We start from the raw sequence: 18614 nt of genomic DNA, 5'->3' as shown, positions 1-18614 counted from the left end.
GAAAAACAGCAAAATTAATTTTCAAAAAGCATTTTCAATGTAATTTTTGAAGATATGCTACATGAGTTGTCAAACTTCAACATACCAACCATCTCCAAAGCATTGACGTCGATGGTCCCTCCAACTACCCCTCCTTTAGAATCTAACTGTGATCTCCCCAGCCCAACAGACATGCTGATCTCTCGATCGCGATTGCTTCCCACCGACAGACGACCCTGGCTCTTCAAACCACTAGTTGTCCAACTGGAAAAAGGGAAAAGTATTATTAAAGAGATGACTGCCAATTTGGTGATTTAAAATAAGAGTTAGATTACTTAAATAAAAGGTAAGTTTGACAATGAAACAACAGTTCTTAAACTTTGTGGTAACAGTGATGACGAAGCTTTCTTCCTAGGTAGGAATTGACTTTAATTTCCTTAAGAACAGGTTTCATGCTGTTTTACACTCTGATATCCTTACATAAAGCCATTTCCAGTACGAAAACATTTGTATCTCTAGTTGCTATCTTTACTATCTCAAACACTTCAGCATTAGAAAGTGTGGAATTGTCTTAGTGTGAGAACAAACACAAATGATGATTGCATTTTTCACTGGATTGCTTACGTTGTATTTCCCATTACATTACTCATGTTCATCTGCACGTTCAGTTGTTTCAGGTTGATGGCAAACACAACAAGTGTCTCCCATGGGGTCCCTTGCTGGCTTGCTGCTTTGTTTGATTTGTTAACAGGAGTTGATGTTTTTGAAAGTGAATCTGAAGATAGAAAAATGAAATACATGTTCACTCCCATACGTGCCAGGTCTATTACAAAGCAGAACCACTCTCATCTCCATAACCCAGAGGTAAAAATGTAACATTCCTGTGCTGAAACCTAATGGGTATTAGCTGTCACACTGCCTGTACAGTAACAGGCATTTATGGAGTGCTTACCAAGCATAGCAACCTTGCTTCTTGGAAGCTCACAGGACTCTCTGGCCCGCTTCACAGCAGGAATGCGGCTGTGTGCAGAACAGGGAGCACAGACCCCTCATCACCCTAGGGGTTCTTCACAAAGGAGAAAGATCCTAAGATGCTGCTATCAAACAAAGGACTCAACAGCAGGGACCATTCTGAAATGCAGAGGCCGGCTGGGTACCTGCCTTCTGTATTCAAAGAAACTCAGTATGTGAAATGAACCCTGCACTTGATCATTGTACCTTGATCTTACCTTGTGACAGAACTGTATATCACCCATTTTCATACATTCACGTACAAGTACAAGGCCAAGTACGTACAGTTCAAAAAGTACTGACTGAATAAAAGAATGGATAAATACAAGGGCTAACTTTCAACATCAAAGCATCTTTTGGCAATTTTATGACACTATAGGTTTATTTCTGAAAACAACTATACCTATGGAGCATACAAATATGGTTCTCCAATCTTCCTATCTCTTTAAGGAAATACAAGCTATCTAGCAATCTCTTCTGCAGGTAGTACTTTCAAGTATCTGGTATTTGTTGTTGTTTCTGTATTTTTTTCCTCCCCAACTTATCACAAAAAATCTCCAGAATGCATCTCCTGTCAACTGAGGAAGAAGTCTGTGAGTAACTAAGATCTTTATTTGGGACCACTGGAGGGCTACTGTAGAGAGAGAGCAGTGTCACCTCTTCGAGGAACTGAAGAATCGGACACACTCCTTGACCTTATGGAAGCTGGGGATTTCAGGCTCTGTGCTGCTGTCCCTGGTGACATACTGCTGTTCGTCAGATGCTCATTGAACACATTAGGTGACTGAGGCATGTGGGTGAAGGAGGCTGACTGGCTTGGCTGCTCCCATGTCCTGCAGTAAGCTTTCCTTGATGATTCCGGGGACAGGTGCTGGCTTACCCCTTCGATGGAGTCAGGTGTCCCGGGGCCAGATGCTAGTGCAAGAGTAGAAAATAAAAGCAGCGGGGCAAAGTTACTATGTCACCAAGTAAGAATCCACGCGCCAGCTCTAGTCACATCACATGTTCCTTCCAGTCCTCTACGTGGCAAGTGGAGGGCAATTACAGTTTGCAAAGAACATTTCAGTACTTAATTCTCACAAAACTCCGGAAGAAGTGCAAAAAGAGGTCTTCTGGGCCCATTAGACAGGTGAGGGAATAGACCCAGTCCTAGGATTTCTTGTATTTTTCACTATATCAGGCTGAATCTATTCTACACTTCCACAAATCTGTCTTAATCAAAAAAATACACTTAGAACAAGAGACTACTGAAGGCATAATGGCAGCATGTTCCCAACATTTTTTGTTTTTCCATGCCTTAAATAACCATAATTAACTTGGAAAGTTAAAAAATGTATTTCTGCATTTCCAGATTTTATGACAATTACAGAGTAATCATCACAGAATACAAAATGTCAGCTACAATGTGATCTGAGAGGGCAAGATGTCTATCTGTTTGATTCTGTGGTACCCCTGGTACCACAACAAACAATTTTTGAATGCCTGAACTTACCAAGAAGGACAAAGTTTCTGTCGTGAAGGATGGGTCTTGCTACTATTATAACCAAAATTAAAAGCAACCTAATACAACCACACAACAAGCTTACTTGGCAAATTTATTGTTTGATCTCCAAGGAACAGACGTCTTGCAATACTTCTTCTATACCAGGCTCTTGGAAATGCCAGAATTTCACTGAGGCGGCGCATATCATATTTAAAGGAGGCAGACCCTATATCGCAAACAGCTAATACAGAAATAAAAAATTGTTAGAACTTACAGATTTCCAAGACTTTTTAACATTTTTGCATGGTGGGTATCAGACATATTATATAGCTGAATTATACTTAATGTTACAATTCATGAAATATCAAAATAAATTATATATTATGCTTAACAAATTATTATATGTCATTCCACCAATTACAGAAATAGCGCACTATACAACTCTTAGCTTCATTTCCTCTTTTAAGGTGATGGCAAGTTGGATTATATTATCACTCTGTCATGAAATTCTCAGAAAACAGCCAGTTTTCCACTGTAACACAGGACTCCTCTCGAATATGGAAGATGAGCCAACAGGACAAGCTAGGACGTCACCTTCCTCAGAGGGACCTACAGCCTAAAGAGCTACGTGGCAGGGACCACTGGTTTTCTTCTGGAGGGTTCTGCTCTGAGCACTCCACTGCTGGTGTGTGTGCTCCTCTTCCCCTGTTGCAGCTTCCGCAGGACACACGTGCCTGCAAGGCCCTGAGCCAGCCCTGGCCCCAGCGACCTCCACCATGCCTCACAAGTGTCCCACAGGAATCCCTTCTTTTCTGTTGTGTTTTATTTCAATCTAAGTTAGTGGCATCAATTCTCTTTTAATCACCTGAGCTGAAAGCGTGAGGTGCCTCATCCCCTCTACTGCTCCTGAGCAACCTGTCTTCAGGTTGTGGATCCTCCCACATCTCTCCTGAAGCCAATCCCTGCTCTCCTTTCTCACTGTCACAACTCAGGCTTCCATTCACTATTGCTTGGTGCACTTCCAGTAGCCTCCTCAAGCATTTTTTCCCTCCCATCTTGCTACCACTAAACTCTCTAAACACCAAACTGAAACACTATCCCATTTCATAAAAGCCTCTAATGTCTTCTCACCACCATGATTAGAACCTGAGTCCTGAGCTTATGCTGAGTCTTTCTACAATCTTATCTTGATATACGTTATCGGCTCTCTCTCTAGCCAGTCCTTTCTCTCTGGCCGGTACTGGTAAGTATAACCAATTAAATGCTGAGTTTGCCCTGTGCTTCAGCCACAGTAAACAAAGTATGCTCCAAAGGCATCCTTTTCTGGTGTTCTTGTGATGCTGGATACTGTGTTGCTTCCTTTGAGAACATTTCTTAACTTTCTAGGTCTGTCCCCAGCATCATTTCCTTAATGAAACCTCCCTTGATCACACATAAAAAGAGAATTTATTGTTTCCTCCTCTTTGTACACACCTCTACTGTAGCACAAGTGTCCTGCACTATTGTCTTTTTTTTTTTTTCATGAGACCTTGCTCTACTCATGCCTGCTCCCCAGCCACCCAGCAGAGTGCCTGGTCAATATACACTGTGACACACAGGCTTGGTGTTTGCTGAGTGAAGTTTGGGTTGCATGGAAACACTACACTGAGATCAGTAATTACAGCTTCCACTCAGTGTTCTGAATTTTTCAAAATGTTCCATATACATTTAATTTAAACTCCTCAGGTCACAATGTAAAGAAAATGAGTGGTTTCCCATAGTTCTGTAGCTAGTGACTAGGCTGGCAACACCCATTCTCCCAAGTTGAGAAACAAAAATGCCAAGTAAATGTTCTAAGCATCTACAATTAGAAAATCAAATGAACAAATCAAAAGCCTGAAATGTCACCAGTTCATGACAGAGAAGAATTAAAGAAGCATTTCATCACCTAATCAGCATGTTTTGGCTTTGCCTGGTGTCTCTTTCCTTAAACATGGCCATGCTAATAACACTGCGGCATTAATACCCTGAGACAGTACAGAGGACTGGACTGCTCCCTCAATGTGCCTGACACCAACTTGGTATTAAGCATGCTTGGTATTTAAACAGTGAAAGCAGAGGGCATTATTAATACCTTAATTAAAATTTATAAAATTGAATACCAGATATATTTATTAGCGTAGTATCCATTTTGCTTGAAGACTTGCTTATAGATTGGCTTTCAAAAAATGAGGCACCTCCGGAACGCCTTATTCGAGACAAACTCACTTTTACAAATTCAAGGTTTATACTGAGTGAGTCTTTTCTACCAGTGACTGAAGTGGGTTCTTCATCCACGTTCCCTAAAAAACAAAAAAATAACAAAAACCCCACACCTATATACACACACAACTACCTAGTTAGATGAAGCCTATCCCACTGCTGCAATATGCCATCAACCCGAATCATTCAGGTGAGGTGGAGGCTGTGGCAGAGGGTCTCATGAGCATTAGCGTCTTCACAGCAGGGGTACAGGCTGAAGCTACATGAGGGACTTTCATAACCCCTTCTCCAACAACAAAAGCTGGAACTGACCTGGAGTGTGTGTCTTCATTATCTGTCTAAATTTAAGTGAAGAAATGCTAGCAAGATCTTATGCATTTTTAGTGTTTCATCTATACTTTAAAATGCCATTAAAGTTTAATTTCAGTAAATAATTGACTTAAATAATAATCCTCATTTTAAATTAACAAGACCCAGGCACTTAAAATTTTTACTTTTTATAGAATATAGTTTCCCACACAAATATGGATTTGGTAAGATTTAAACATAACATGTAATCTCTAACACTGGAAGAGATTACTGTGTTGCACAGAAAATATTCTCAATTTAAAATTCCCATATAGTTAATTTACTCAAATTCCTTATTTTATATTTCTACTTATTATATGTAGGGACAAAATATTGCCAAACAGATAAAATATAAAAAACTTCTGATCCTAGTTTATATCTATTATTATGATTTATGAAAAAGAAAGATTGAAAAGCTTGAAAAAGCTTGAAAAGATGCTACGAATTTGAAAAAGACACAAATGTGCACAGTGTACCTAATCCTCCTGATCCAGGCGTGAGGCCAGAAACAGCAGTTTTTTGTTTCCCTGCTCCATATGGATGGAACACGTACAGGGAGAAGTCAGACATGCATGCGGTGAAGCTCAAACCAGAAGAACTGCTGCTGGAGCTGGTCAGATCCGACTGACTACTACTGTGCCGACTTCGGCCAAGAGGGCTGCCCAATCCTGATGAACCTAAGGTGAACAGAAAAATCCAAAAAGTTTATAGGCCACAAAAATTTTATAAAGCTATTTATTTGTTCTCAAAACACCAAAAATGACATGAAAATAAAATGGAAACATTCAAACGATAGATTAATAGACTTAAATCCCTAAAACAAAATGAGGACTTGGATATATTTTCCCATCACTTCACACTGTAAACCAAGGCTGGTTACTCTGTTCACCTTTAAAACCACTATCAATATATGTCTGGCTTACTACACAGTTTCCTATTTCTTTGCTCCACTGGAAAGAGACAATGGGAGAGGCCCAGAGCTGAGTTAAAGCACAGGGGGAGAACAAACTGGAAAAAATCCATGTCATATAATTGGAGTCCACATTTCAGTAGCTAACAGTGGACACAGAATAAGACATGCAAAGATAGAAAATAAAAGAACTCTTTTTCTTAGACATTTATCAAGTATGGACAGGATAATTCCAAATATGCTTTATACATGAAAATATGAAACAATACAGCATATGATTTTGTTGAGACTCCAAAATCTACCACTAGACCAGACTTCCTCCTGACTTTCCAGACTTCCTTCTAATTTCCCAAAGTTGCAATGCTCTTTTCCTGCATTGTGGACTTGTACTCTCCACCTGGCGAGCTCATTCCTCCAACCTTTAGCTTGGCTAACTCATACCTGCCTCACATTTCCACCTAAAATGTGTCTGTGTGCTTGGATCCCATCTGTCCTTTCAGCAGGACCATCTCAATTAACTATTCTCTGTGCACTATACCTAATCCTGAGCATTAACCTGAACACACAGATATTCAGTAACGAGCCTTTGAAAGAATGGATTTCATCACCCTTGCAATTTACCCTTACCATCACTCCTTCCTGAATGTTTTATATGATAAAATGAGGGGTGGCGTTTCATTTTTGTTATTTTCTAAAGCATCATTAAATGCAGGCATAAGCAGAGTTGTCGCCTCACATTCTTTTCACTACATATTCCGGGCATTGTGTGTCTGTATAGTATCGATATAATCATTTCAGAGCTAACGACACTGTCATTAAGAAAGGTAAACATTCTAAGAGAAATGACCTGGCATATTTTACAAACCTTTCTTCCACAGCCAATAAAGTAATAGAATGCAGATTAACACAATAAAATCCCATTTTACTCTATCACATTAACCATAATTAAAGATAAAAGCTTTGGGAACAGTACAGTAGGCCTGATATCCACACACATCTGTTTTACTGGACAGCAAAACCTATCAACACTTAAAAAATGTTCACACTGTCCAACCCAGAAATTCCACTTTTAAGAATTTATGTTTGTAAATATTCATATGCAAAAATGTTCATTTGAATATTATTTTAAAAACTAAAAAAAAAAAGAAAAAGAAAGAAAAGAAACAAAACCCAGGGAATCTCAAACATATCATCAAAATTATGGGATATCAATTAGTCTCTAAAGTCTTTAGAGACAAATGTTTTGTCTCTGATATTTGAAATTTTAAAGAGTGATGTAGGAGAAGAAATCATATCTCAGTTTTGCCTGAGAGAAAAGACAGCATCTCTCCAACAGTGTGGGAGAGCAGATGAGACACTGGTTGCCTATGATCAAGGCTGGTGCTTTCTGTTTTCATTTCATTTGTAACAATTCTGTTTTCTACATTTTTTTAATAATGAACAATTACATTTCTGATCTGAAAATGGGATTTCGAAAACCAACACCACCACTGTAACATCACACAACCCCAGCAGTATTTCAATCTTGGTGAAAGATAATGGGTGATCGATTAGCAATAGCCTTGCTTCTAAGAAATCAATCTTTGGTTCCCCAATTTGTTGTGAAAACTTTCAAAGATTCACACAGCAAGACAAATGTTTGCTTTAACCATTTCCCCAGTATTATTATAGGTAAATATTAGAAATAAAGATTTTTCTCTTGGTGTCTGATGAGATTATTTGGGTAAAGTTCAGAATCTAAGATAACTAACTGCTCGAAAAACAGGACCCCAAGTATGGGTTTTTTCCTTCTGAATTAGAAAACTGTCTTCCTCTCTGTGGAGAGTGGTGATCTACATTATGGTCTGTCTGACTCCTGTGGCTGCGTTTGTGCTGGGAGTTGCCTGAATGAAGGTGCAGGTCAAGATGCTGCAGTTGCTATGGTAATGCCAGCCGGGGTGGCTATGTGTGAAGGCACTCGGCTCTATGAGCAGAGGACCCTAATGTCTCGCCAGTTCTGCATCCTTCAGATTGCCTGCTTTGCTGAAACTTTCCCATAATTAACCTTTTGATGATGAAACCGATGTAATAAATGTGCTGAGCTAGCTCTGGGTCAGTCGAGTCTCATCAGGGCTTGGCTACCCACCTGGACCCAGCTTTTTCTACCCACATGTGTCTGTTTGTCTTTTCTTCATCCTCCATTGCCCCTCCAGTTTCTGAATTAATGGCCATGCTGGACGTGGCACCTGTCCACTGCCTTCATGCTTCTCTCAAAACATGAGTGTAGGTTTTTATATTTGTTTATTCTAATGTATACTTTCTCAACCTTGGCACTATTGCCATTTGAGACCAAATAATTCTCTGGGAGGAAAGAGTTGTGGTGAATTATAGGACATTTAAGCAACACCCCACTTCCCCACTAGCTTCAAGTCAAAGCCCACAGCTATAAAAAACCACACTGCCTCCCACACTGCCAAATACCCACTGTGACCTCTCCTCCACTGTGTTATGAAACACTGTGTTAATGATATTTCAATTTTCCTATCAACTGTCACTCAATCTGGTCTTTTGCCTTAAAAGTGTTTAGTAAAGCCTTCATAATTTATACTGGTGACCACTACATGATTTTTAGGTTAGAAATGGCACTGAGATTTTACTGAGGTATACCCACCTCATCAGGAAATCATCAGCCATATTTAAAAAAATAAAACTTTTGATGCAACAGACAAGAGTTAACAATTTGCCATTTAAAAAATATAAATGCTACTTGATACAATTTTGATACAGCATAAGAAAATATAAATAGCAGTATGTGTCTTATTTTCCATCTGTAACACTAACTATTCTAAAATTAAAATCTAACTTGGCATCAAAGAAAACATTCAAAAGTACTTGAATGTGTGATCACATACACTAGTTATATCATAGTGCTTACTTATAGTGTGCACATTTAAACCAAAACCATGATGCTATCTAATTGCTGTTCAGCTAAAAATACAAACTAAAGGGTACTCAAAATTTTATTAACACATGTAGTATACTTAAAACTTTGGTCTACTATAGTTTTTTTCTATAATATTCTAATTCTCAAATATTCTCCTTTTCAAAATATTTAATATATGTATTAATTACTATTACAACATTTACTTAAATGTTATTTGTGGCTTTATACCAGAGGAATAAAACAATGTTTTTTACCTGGTATTCCAGTTTTGCTAGCAGAGGTCTTTGTTCCACTCTGAGGAGTGGTACCCCCAGGGGACAAAGTCTCTGTGGGATATGCTGTCCCCAAAGTCTCCAGTTCCCCTCGGTTGGAGGAAAACACCAGGTCCAAGGACGGCAGCTTCAGCATGCACTCTACCCGCGACACTGGCAGGCAGCTGAACTTGATCTGTGAGGGCTAACAACAGCAAAAAGCCAGAACAGGTTTCCAGGAACCACATGGTTAAAAAGTTTCCTGTTGGGCTCCAGAAGTTATATTCAAATTCCATTCTCATCCACATACACCAAGCTTATCATGTCGACTCATTTGACACTTAAAAGGATTATGTTTAATGTCATCACTTTTACAAAACAGAGACATGATACATGAGCCAAAGTGCATTCACAAAATGGTGTTGTTTCTGAAAAGCGAAATATCTGAAAAGTTATCTCTGAACAATATTTAGACATCTGGATAATTCAGAACTCTTTAAAATATTTATCCTTATATTATACTTGTTCATGATCAAGTCTTTTAAGAGAAGTAATCTCATGTATATTAAAATTTGAAAACAATACCGTTGTATTAGTAACAGATTTTATAAACTCTGAACTCTACTCGTGTTTTCTTCAGACCTTCAAAAAAGTTAAGTGTAAACCTCCAGAGGTACACACTGAAAATCTTTTGGCCAACTGCTATTGTAAGAAACAGGTGGAACAGATGACCATCAGCACTGCTTTTATTCATTAGCTTGATTATAAAATTTTAGTTGAGGTAAACTAAACCCAGAGGTTGGGAGGGTTTCTACTCCTCCTTAACAAATTTACTACCAAAGGCCTAATTGATAGGATGTGTCTTTTATTTTAAAAAATAAATAAAATTTCTTAGCAGAAATTCAAACGAAGGTACTATTGTGACCTTATGTCTTAATTATACTCTATATCTGCACAGAAAAAAAATCACATGGTAAGAACTCAATATGTTACAATAAAAAAGGCATAAAACGCTTTAATGGGATTTTAATGTGTATTTTTTTTTTTTTTTTTTACCACAAACATGAGATCTAAATTTGTTATTTCCAGAAACCCAGAATGCTGGGGGCTCGAACCCGGGCCGCCAGCATGAGAGCCTGGCACTCTACGAGATGTGCTATATGGCCTGCACTGAGATCTAAATTTGAAGACTCAATGATCTATAAAACTTATCAGAAGCAAAGTAAAATTTTACATATGCTTCTCAAAGTTCAGGCAACCTCTAAGCCATCATAAATTTATTAAAGCTCCAAGAAGCCTCTGGCTAAGACAACTTCAAAGGGGAATAACATTGAAATGAACTTAAGGAAAACATCTTCCTTTAAAAAGAAATAAATGAAGCTTATCACCTGAACTCTGACATACACCACAACATCTACAGGAAAGGAAGAGTATGCAGATGTTGAAGATGACACTAGTGATGTTGTTGATTCCTCCATAGGATCCGGTATTTCAAAATGTCCCATGTCTTCGTCTTGTGAGCTAACAGCTGTTAAAATATTTTAAGTTTTATTATTTGGTCAAGAGCAAACTATCTATCACAAGATCCTTATCTCTTATACCAGTGCTGAGCTTGGAGGCAGGAACACCTAGAAACGCTGGTTTCTATAGTTTGTCATTCTATACATCTTCCTCTCCTCAAACCTCTGGCTTAGTTTCTCAAACTCAAATTCCCCTGTCACTCAAAGTATACAAAGTAAAGAGTGATTATGCCCTTGCCCTCAAGGAGATTCCAGTTCAAGGGACACATTAATGCAGAAGTTGAGGTTGTGGTCCTTGTTATGCACTAGCTGTGGCCGTGGGGAAATCATATAACCTCACAGGACTTAGTTTCTTCATAAGGAAATGAGGATCAGATCATCTCTCAGGGACTTTTTCAGTTCTGTAATTCTTTCATCTAATTATAAATGAATATTTAGTAATATATAATAACATTAACAAATGCTGCTAAGCAACAGGGTCCCAAAATACATGTGATGATGAAATAAGGACATAAAGAGGGTGCTCACCAGTATAATTCCTTTCAATGGGTGTAATTGGGATTGTTTCCAGAGCCTTCTCCAGGAAGTCCAACAGGCAGGGACTAATAACCATTTCTTCTGGCAATGACTGAAGTGCTACCCAGGCATAGAGCTTGGCTGTTTTCACTCCTCCACTTCCTTTTCCTTTGGCTAGAACATTTGTAAATGTTAGGTATACTTAAGAAAATTTAATAAAAAGTTCCAATAAAACATATGAACTTTGTGAGAAAGTAGAATTATATGACAGTTTAATCATTTTATTTAAAATCATTTTATGCTTTTATTTAAAAGCAAACAAGAAAACAATAAAAATAGGATGATGGAAATGATACATTAATGTTAATGATCATTAATGATGCATAACACAAAGGTTATTTTATTCTTACTTGCTGTAGGTCACAAATTCTGGTTCAACTTTTCAATTTTATACTTTGCTATGTCTCTTATTAGCATTAGTTCTTTTGTCTATTTAAGAAGATACAGAGAACCTTGACTTACAATATTTAGTGGCAAGTGAGGAAAAATGTCACTATTTTCAGGCTTTCCTAGGCAATTATAGTGCTTCTTGGCATACAATGCCATCTTCCTTTCATTCTTCCTTAACTAAATATTTCTGCTTCAGTACAATGAGTATAAATATCTAATAGACTTAGCTTAGGTTTCCACTACAAACATTTACTAGCTGTGTAAACCTAGGACAGATGTCCACAACCTGAGCCTTAACTTTCCTCATTTATAAAATGGTTCTAATATCTGCTATGTACCTAATGGACACAGATGAGACTTCTCAACTGAAAAGTGATATAAAAATTATCAGGCATTATCATCATGATTCTTTACTGACTCTTAAAAGGTTTATGTATCAAGTTATCTTCCAAACGACAAATGTTTGGTAGTCCCTGTAGTAGAAATTCTACCTCAGAGCTCAGGTATCATGCATGTGCTATGTGGCAGGCAAACTCCAAGATGATATGTGATGATCCTTGCTCCTGGTATTCATGACCTCATTCCCTAATGACTTGTCTCATCAATGAGACTGCAAAAGTGATGGTGTGTGGCTTTTGAGGCCACACCATAAAAGATACTTCAGGCTAAGCCACACTCTCTTCTGGATCATTCCTTTTGAGGGACATTAACTATAATGTCTTACAGACACTCGGAAGCCAGTGGAGAGGCCTCAGGGGGCGGAACTGAGGAGTCTACTACCTGCCACATGACTGGAACATAATGGGAGCAGATTAGACCAACCTTAGACCACATTCAGATGACTGTAGGCCTAGACAAAATCTTGACTACAATGTCATGAAAGACCACGTCAGATCCCTCAAGCCAAATTGCTTGGCATTGCTCATCAACAGAAACTGTGTTTGAAATTATAAGTTACTAAATTTGGGGTAATCTGTTATGTCATAACAGATAATTGAAAATGCAATTAAATCCAATCAGTGTACTCTGTCTTAAATTTTTTTGTTTGATAACTTCTTATCAGAGTACGCAAATCTGAACTACCCAGAAATACCCTTTTCTAAATAACACTGAGCTATTGAACTATCTCAAGATTAAAACTGATACTCTAAAGTAACACGGATTTGAGAAACAGCCACAGATAGCTGGCTCACACTTCCAACTGTGAAGTTTGTATGGTCAGTATTTACAAGTCTATGTTCTTTTCCTTAAAATGTAAATTTGAAAGTCTCAATAGAGCAAGCAGGATGACTGAAAATTAAGAAAACAATGATAAAAAAAATATAGTATATTCTAAATACCTGAGGGGAGAGGTGGGGGTTGGGGAGGAAGTAAGGTGTTAGTCTTGCTCTGGACAGTGCAAGGTAAAGGAGGAGAAGGAGGAGATGTCGCACTATCTTTCATACCATACAGCTTGGACTCTTTGGAGAGTGTTCTTGGCAAGGAAGATCCTCTGGAGGCATTAGGCGATTCAGTTTTTAGCGTCTTAGAATTGTAGTGCAACTGTATTGGAAAAAAAATACTCTTAAAATTAAAACAGTATCAGATAAGGAAAAAACATGAAATATAAAAATGCAGTAGAAAGAACACTGGCTCAGGAGTCCAAAAATGCAGTTCTAGCTTTTACATGTGAGATCTGCAATCCTGGCAAGACTATGCCTTTTTTATTTTTAAAATTGGAAAGGTCATTCTAGATAACCTTTAAAATTATTTTCAGTTTAGCAGACTACAATTACATAAATCTAGAATCTAAAAAAAAGTTACTCAGCCAGGTGTGGTGGCACACGCCTCTAATACCAATGGCTCAGGAGGCTGAGGCAAAGGATCATGAGTTCAAAGACAGCCTCAACAGCGAGTGCTAAGCAACTCAGTGAGACCCTGTCTCAAAATAAAATACAAAAGAGGGTTGGGGATGTGGCTTAGTGGTTGAGTATCCCTGAGTTCAATCCCTAGTCCACCTCCAAAAAAAAAAAAAAGTTGCTCAATGAAGTTGCACTAGGCAAGGTTTAGCAAGTATGCTGTGAATATCGATATGTTAAAAAAAGATAACTAACTACTCTGCCAAATGTTCATGGAAAAAGCTATAGAGATGAAGTAGCAGCCTATAATTTAAATGTTCTTATGTTCAGAATATGACTATATTAAGCAAAAAAAATGAGAAAGTCTCATTAATATCCAGAGAAAAAGAAGAATATAAATAATAGAAAAAAAAAAGTACTACTATAACCCACTATGATTTCCTGTCCTAGACAATTACCTTCACATCAACTCCAGGAATATAGAATACTGTTGTTTCCAAGTCACTGGACTTGGTCTGCAGAGAGGATGGCACTTTCTTGCCAGTCATTAGATGGGTGGTAGAAGCATAATTAGTTTGAAATTTCTTCTTTTTTGAAGGAGAATCTTGATCTAAGCTCCTGGAACTTCTATCATAACTCCTACATGGAGAAAAATGTTTTATCTTTTTTAAAAAAGGACACACTTATCTCTTCCTCTTTTTTTTAAATCAACAATATAGAAAATGAAGTGCAATACTTCATTTAAGAAGCAGAAGTATGCTCTATGGGGGTACACAACTTTTGTTCTTTCCTGGGGACACAGCTGTTTCATTTGAACACATCAGGCTGAACCAAAAGAAACTGCCCTTTATGCAGACTCAAAGTCAGCTACATATCAGCAGTTTATTATGGATTACCTTGTTCCAATAAAAAAATCATTCTTTATATCATTATTACATCTCTAACAGAATTTAACTGTTTAAAGTGTTTTTCTATTTTTTCTCATTTCTATAAAACTTTCATTAAACAAGCAAAACATTTTAAAAAACCCTTTTATTATGAAAAATTTAAAACAGTAAACAGGAGGGTTTACAAAAGTGAACAACATGTAATAACGAAAACCATCTGCCAACTGTCGGCATTCTGCTATTCTTGTTCTTCTTGTTTTCCACCCATTCACTCAATTGTAACCACCATGTTTTTTTTCAATACTTCATTTTAAAGCAATCTAATGTTAAATCTGTTTATATCATCATTCAGTTAATGACTGAAAAAAATACAGTATATTCTAAATACCAAAATACAGTATATTCTAAATACCAAATGGTGAAACTACAGTTACATCCTGAACACAGTGCAGTCTAATGAGGCCTTTTTGTGCAACTGTTTTCCAGTCTTTCTCATTTCTTTATGAACTAACTCATCAAAACTCCCAAAAATCCAGAGTGTTGCATTGTTCTTTAAGACAGAAATGTGCACAGTTCAAGGGTAGACACTGAAAAATTCATGCTTGTTTAAAGAATTGTAAAGGTACAACTATTTTAATTAACACATTTTTCAGACTCTAAACCAGACATTTATTTCCAGTTGCCAGAAAATAGTATGCATTTATTTTTTTTTAAATTCTATGTTATACAAATAATCACTTGGCTATTACAACTATGACCACCTACTTTTTAAATTTGCATTTAGGGATTAGGGGAAAAGTTGTCTATAATATGTGATATGTGAGTAGTATTTCTAACACGTGAAGTTATAGGTACCTCTCTTCAACCAGTTTCTTACCTTCTCAGACTTATGTCATCATGTTCTGGTAGAAGGGTGGTTGGGTGGAGTACACATTTTCCACTATCGATTTCAACCCGGATATCAAGTTCAAAATCAATATTTCTTTCAGTAGCTGTGCCACTAAGACTTCGGTTGACTGGTGTTGTTGGCCAGCGTTCTGTAAATAACTGATGAACAGCAGCAAAGCCTGTTGCCTTTTTACGGGAAGTGTGTCTACAGAAAAAGAAAGCTGATCATTACAATGTAGCAAAATGGGAATTCTTTCTTTCTTTCTTTCTTTCTTTATTTTTGCCCTGCTGGGATTGAACCCAGGGCCTTGTGCTTGCGAGGCAAGCACTCTATCAACTGAGCTATCTCCCCAGCCCTGGGAATTCTTTTTAATAAACCACTTTCCAGTATGCTATGTTGACTTATAGTCTATAAATAATTTCACTATTTTATATATTCACTCAAATCACTCACCAGCACATTCTAATTGAACCCCTCCTAGTTTGAAGAAGACATATTTTGACATGCCAGGCAATGTGCTAGGTGACAAGGACACAGGCACAGTCCCTGCTGTTAATGAATTCAATTGCAGTGACCAAACTATATTCGGGAGTCTTCATTTATTCAGTGATAAAATCTAAATGCTATTTTCCTGCTTTTATTAAAAGACAGAAGGTTCCACAAAAAAATACAAATAGGCTGGGCATGGTGGCAAATACTTGTAAAACCAGTGACTCAGGAGGCTGAGGCAGGAGGATTGCAAGTTCAAAGCCAGTCTCACAACTTACGCCGGATCCTGCCTCAAAATTTAAAAAATATGAAAGGTTAGGGATATAGGGATGTGGCTAAGGGTTACGTGTCCCTGGCTGGGTTCAATCCCCAGTACTGAAAAAAAATTACAACTAGAACTATCTTATGATCCAGTAATCCCAGGTCTGGGTATTTATCCAAAAGAACTGAAATCAGAATCTTTAAGAGAGAGCACATCCATATTCCTCACAGCATTTTCCACAATAGCCAAGGTAAGGAAAAAAAAATCTAAATGTCTACCAACAGGTGAACAGACAAAAAAAGAAAAAATAGTACATACAATGAACTTCAAAATAGAAGGAAATGCTGCAATATGCAATCACATAATGAACTTGAGTTCATTTCACTAAGTAAAAAAAGTCAGCCAGCTCAAGAAGGCCTAACACTATAGAAGCCCACCCGTACAGCCCACCTGAAACAGTGCACCACACAGAGGCGAGGACAGCGCTGCCTATGTGGGAAGCTGCCAATGAGCAGGGATGAGGCTTCATTTATGCAGAGGAGCAAGCTCTCGAGATCAGCCATGCTACACAGTGCCCGCAGATAACACTGCACAGTACACTTAAAAGTGTACAAGTTTACCAATAAAAAAAAGTGTACAAGTTCTTACCAATAAAATAGTTTTTAAATTGTCTAACTATACACGTAGAAAGATGGCCATGTTAATGTGAAATGTATCTATTAATAAACAAGACTGAAAATTGTGCACCACGATCAAGTGGGGTTCATCCCAGGAATGCAAGGTTGGTTTAACACCCATAAATCAATAAACGTAATCCATCGTGTTGATAGACTTAAGGATAAGAACCATATGGTTATTTCAATTGATGCAGAAAAAATGTTCGACAAAATACAGCACCCCTTCATGTTCAAAACACTAGAAAAAATTGGGATAGTAGGAACATACCTGAACATTATAAAGGCTATTTATGCAAAGCCCATGGCCAACATCATTCTTAATGGAGAAAAACTGAAAGCATTCTCTTTAAAAATGGGAACAAGACAGGGATGCCCTCTTTCACCACTTCTATTCAACATCGTATTGAAATACTAGCCAGAGCAATTAGACAGACTAAAGAAATTAAAGGGAAATGATAGGAAAAGAGGAACTTAAGCTGTCACTATTTGCTGATGACATAGAGGATCCAAAAAACTCCTCCAGAAAACTTCTAGGCCTCATAAATGAATTCAGCAAAATAGCAGGTTATAAAATCAACACGCATAAATCTAAAGCATTTTTATGCATAAGCAATGAAACATCTGAAAGGGAAATGAGGAAAACAACTCCATTTGCAATAGCCTCAAAAAAAAAAAAAATACTTGGGAATCAATCTAACCAAAGAGGCAAAAGCTCTCTACAATGAAAACTACAAAACATTGAAGAAAGAAATTGAGGAAGACCTTAGAAGATGGAAAGATCTCCCATGTTTTTGGATAGGCAAAATTAATATTATCAAAATGGCCATACTACCAAAAGTGTTATACAGATTTAACACAATTCCAATTAAAATCCCTATGACATTTCTCATAGAAACAGAAAAAGCAATCATGAAATTCATCTGGAAGAACAAAAGACCCAGAATTGACAAAGCAATCCTGGGCAGGAAAAGTGATGCAGGAGGTATCGTTATACCAGATCTTAAACTCTATTATAGGGCAATAGTAACGAAAACAGCATGGTACTGGCACCAAAATAGACAGGAAGATGAATGGTACAGGATAGAAGACATGGAGACCTACCCACATAAGTACAGTAACCTCATACTAGACAAGGGTGCCAAAAACATACAATGAAAAAAAGATAGCCTCTTCAACAAATGGTGTTGGGAAAACTGGACATCCATATGTAATAAAATGAAATTAAACCCCTATCTCTCACCCTGCACAAAACTCAACTCAATCAAGATGGATCAAGGATCTAGGAATTAGACCTGAGATCCTTCACCAAATAGAAGAAAAAGTAGGCCCGAATCTCCATCATGTTGGCTTAGGAGCAGACTTCCTTAACAAGACCCCCATAGCACAAAAAATAAAAGCAAGAATCAATAAATGGGATAGATTCAAACTAAAAAGTTTTTTCTCAGCACAGGAAACAATCAACAATGTGAAAAGAGAGCCTACAGAGTGGGAGAAAATCTGTTCCACACACACTTCAGACAGAGCACTCATCTCCAAAGTTTATAAAGAACTTAAAAAACTTTACACCCAAAATTCAAAGAACCCAGTCAATAAGTGGTCTAAGGAAATGAGCAGACACTCCACAAAAGAAGATACACAGATGCTCAACAAATACATGAAAAAGTACTCATCTTCCCTAGTAATCAGAGAAATGCAAATTAAAACCACCCTAAGATTTCACCTAACTCTAATCAGAATGGCTGTTATCAAGAACACAAGCAATAATAAGTGTTGGCGTGGATGTGGGGAAAAAGGCACACTCATATATTGCTAGTGGAGTTGCAAAGTGGTACAGCCACTCTGGAAAGCAGTATGGAGATTCCTCAGAAAACTTGGAATGGATCCACCATTTGACCCAGCGATCCCACTCCTCGGTTTATACCCAAAGGACTTAAAATCAA

At 37.6% G+C, this 18614-nt stretch overlaps 1 protein-coding gene across 1 annotated transcript in view; it reads right to left on the bottom strand.

Moving 5' to 3' along the window:
- The window catches only part of Bltp1 (bridge-like lipid transfer protein family member 1), a 191499-nt gene that overhangs the window by 11983 nt on the left and 160902 nt on the right, over positions 1-18614 (bottom strand). Inside the window, 12 exon segments of the mRNA XM_047567624.1 lie at positions 86-243; positions 604-754; positions 1648-1905; positions 2577-2714; positions 4615-4794; positions 5539-5739; positions 9150-9351; positions 10535-10674; positions 11195-11356; positions 12973-13174; positions 13929-14109; positions 15235-15450. Coding sequence (XP_047423580.1) covers positions 86-243; positions 604-754; positions 1648-1905; positions 2577-2714; positions 4615-4794; positions 5539-5739; positions 9150-9351; positions 10535-10674; positions 11195-11356; positions 12973-13174; positions 13929-14109; positions 15235-15450 — 2189 coding nt within the window.

Source organism: Sciurus carolinensis, chromosome 10, assembly GCF_902686445.1.
Source record: "Sciurus carolinensis chromosome 10, mSciCar1.2, whole genome shotgun sequence".
Lineage (NCBI taxonomy): Eukaryota > Metazoa > Chordata > Mammalia > Rodentia > Sciuridae > Sciurus > Sciurus carolinensis.
Note: the sequence above shows the minus strand (reverse complement) of the source record. Positions and strands in the feature narration are given on the sequence as shown.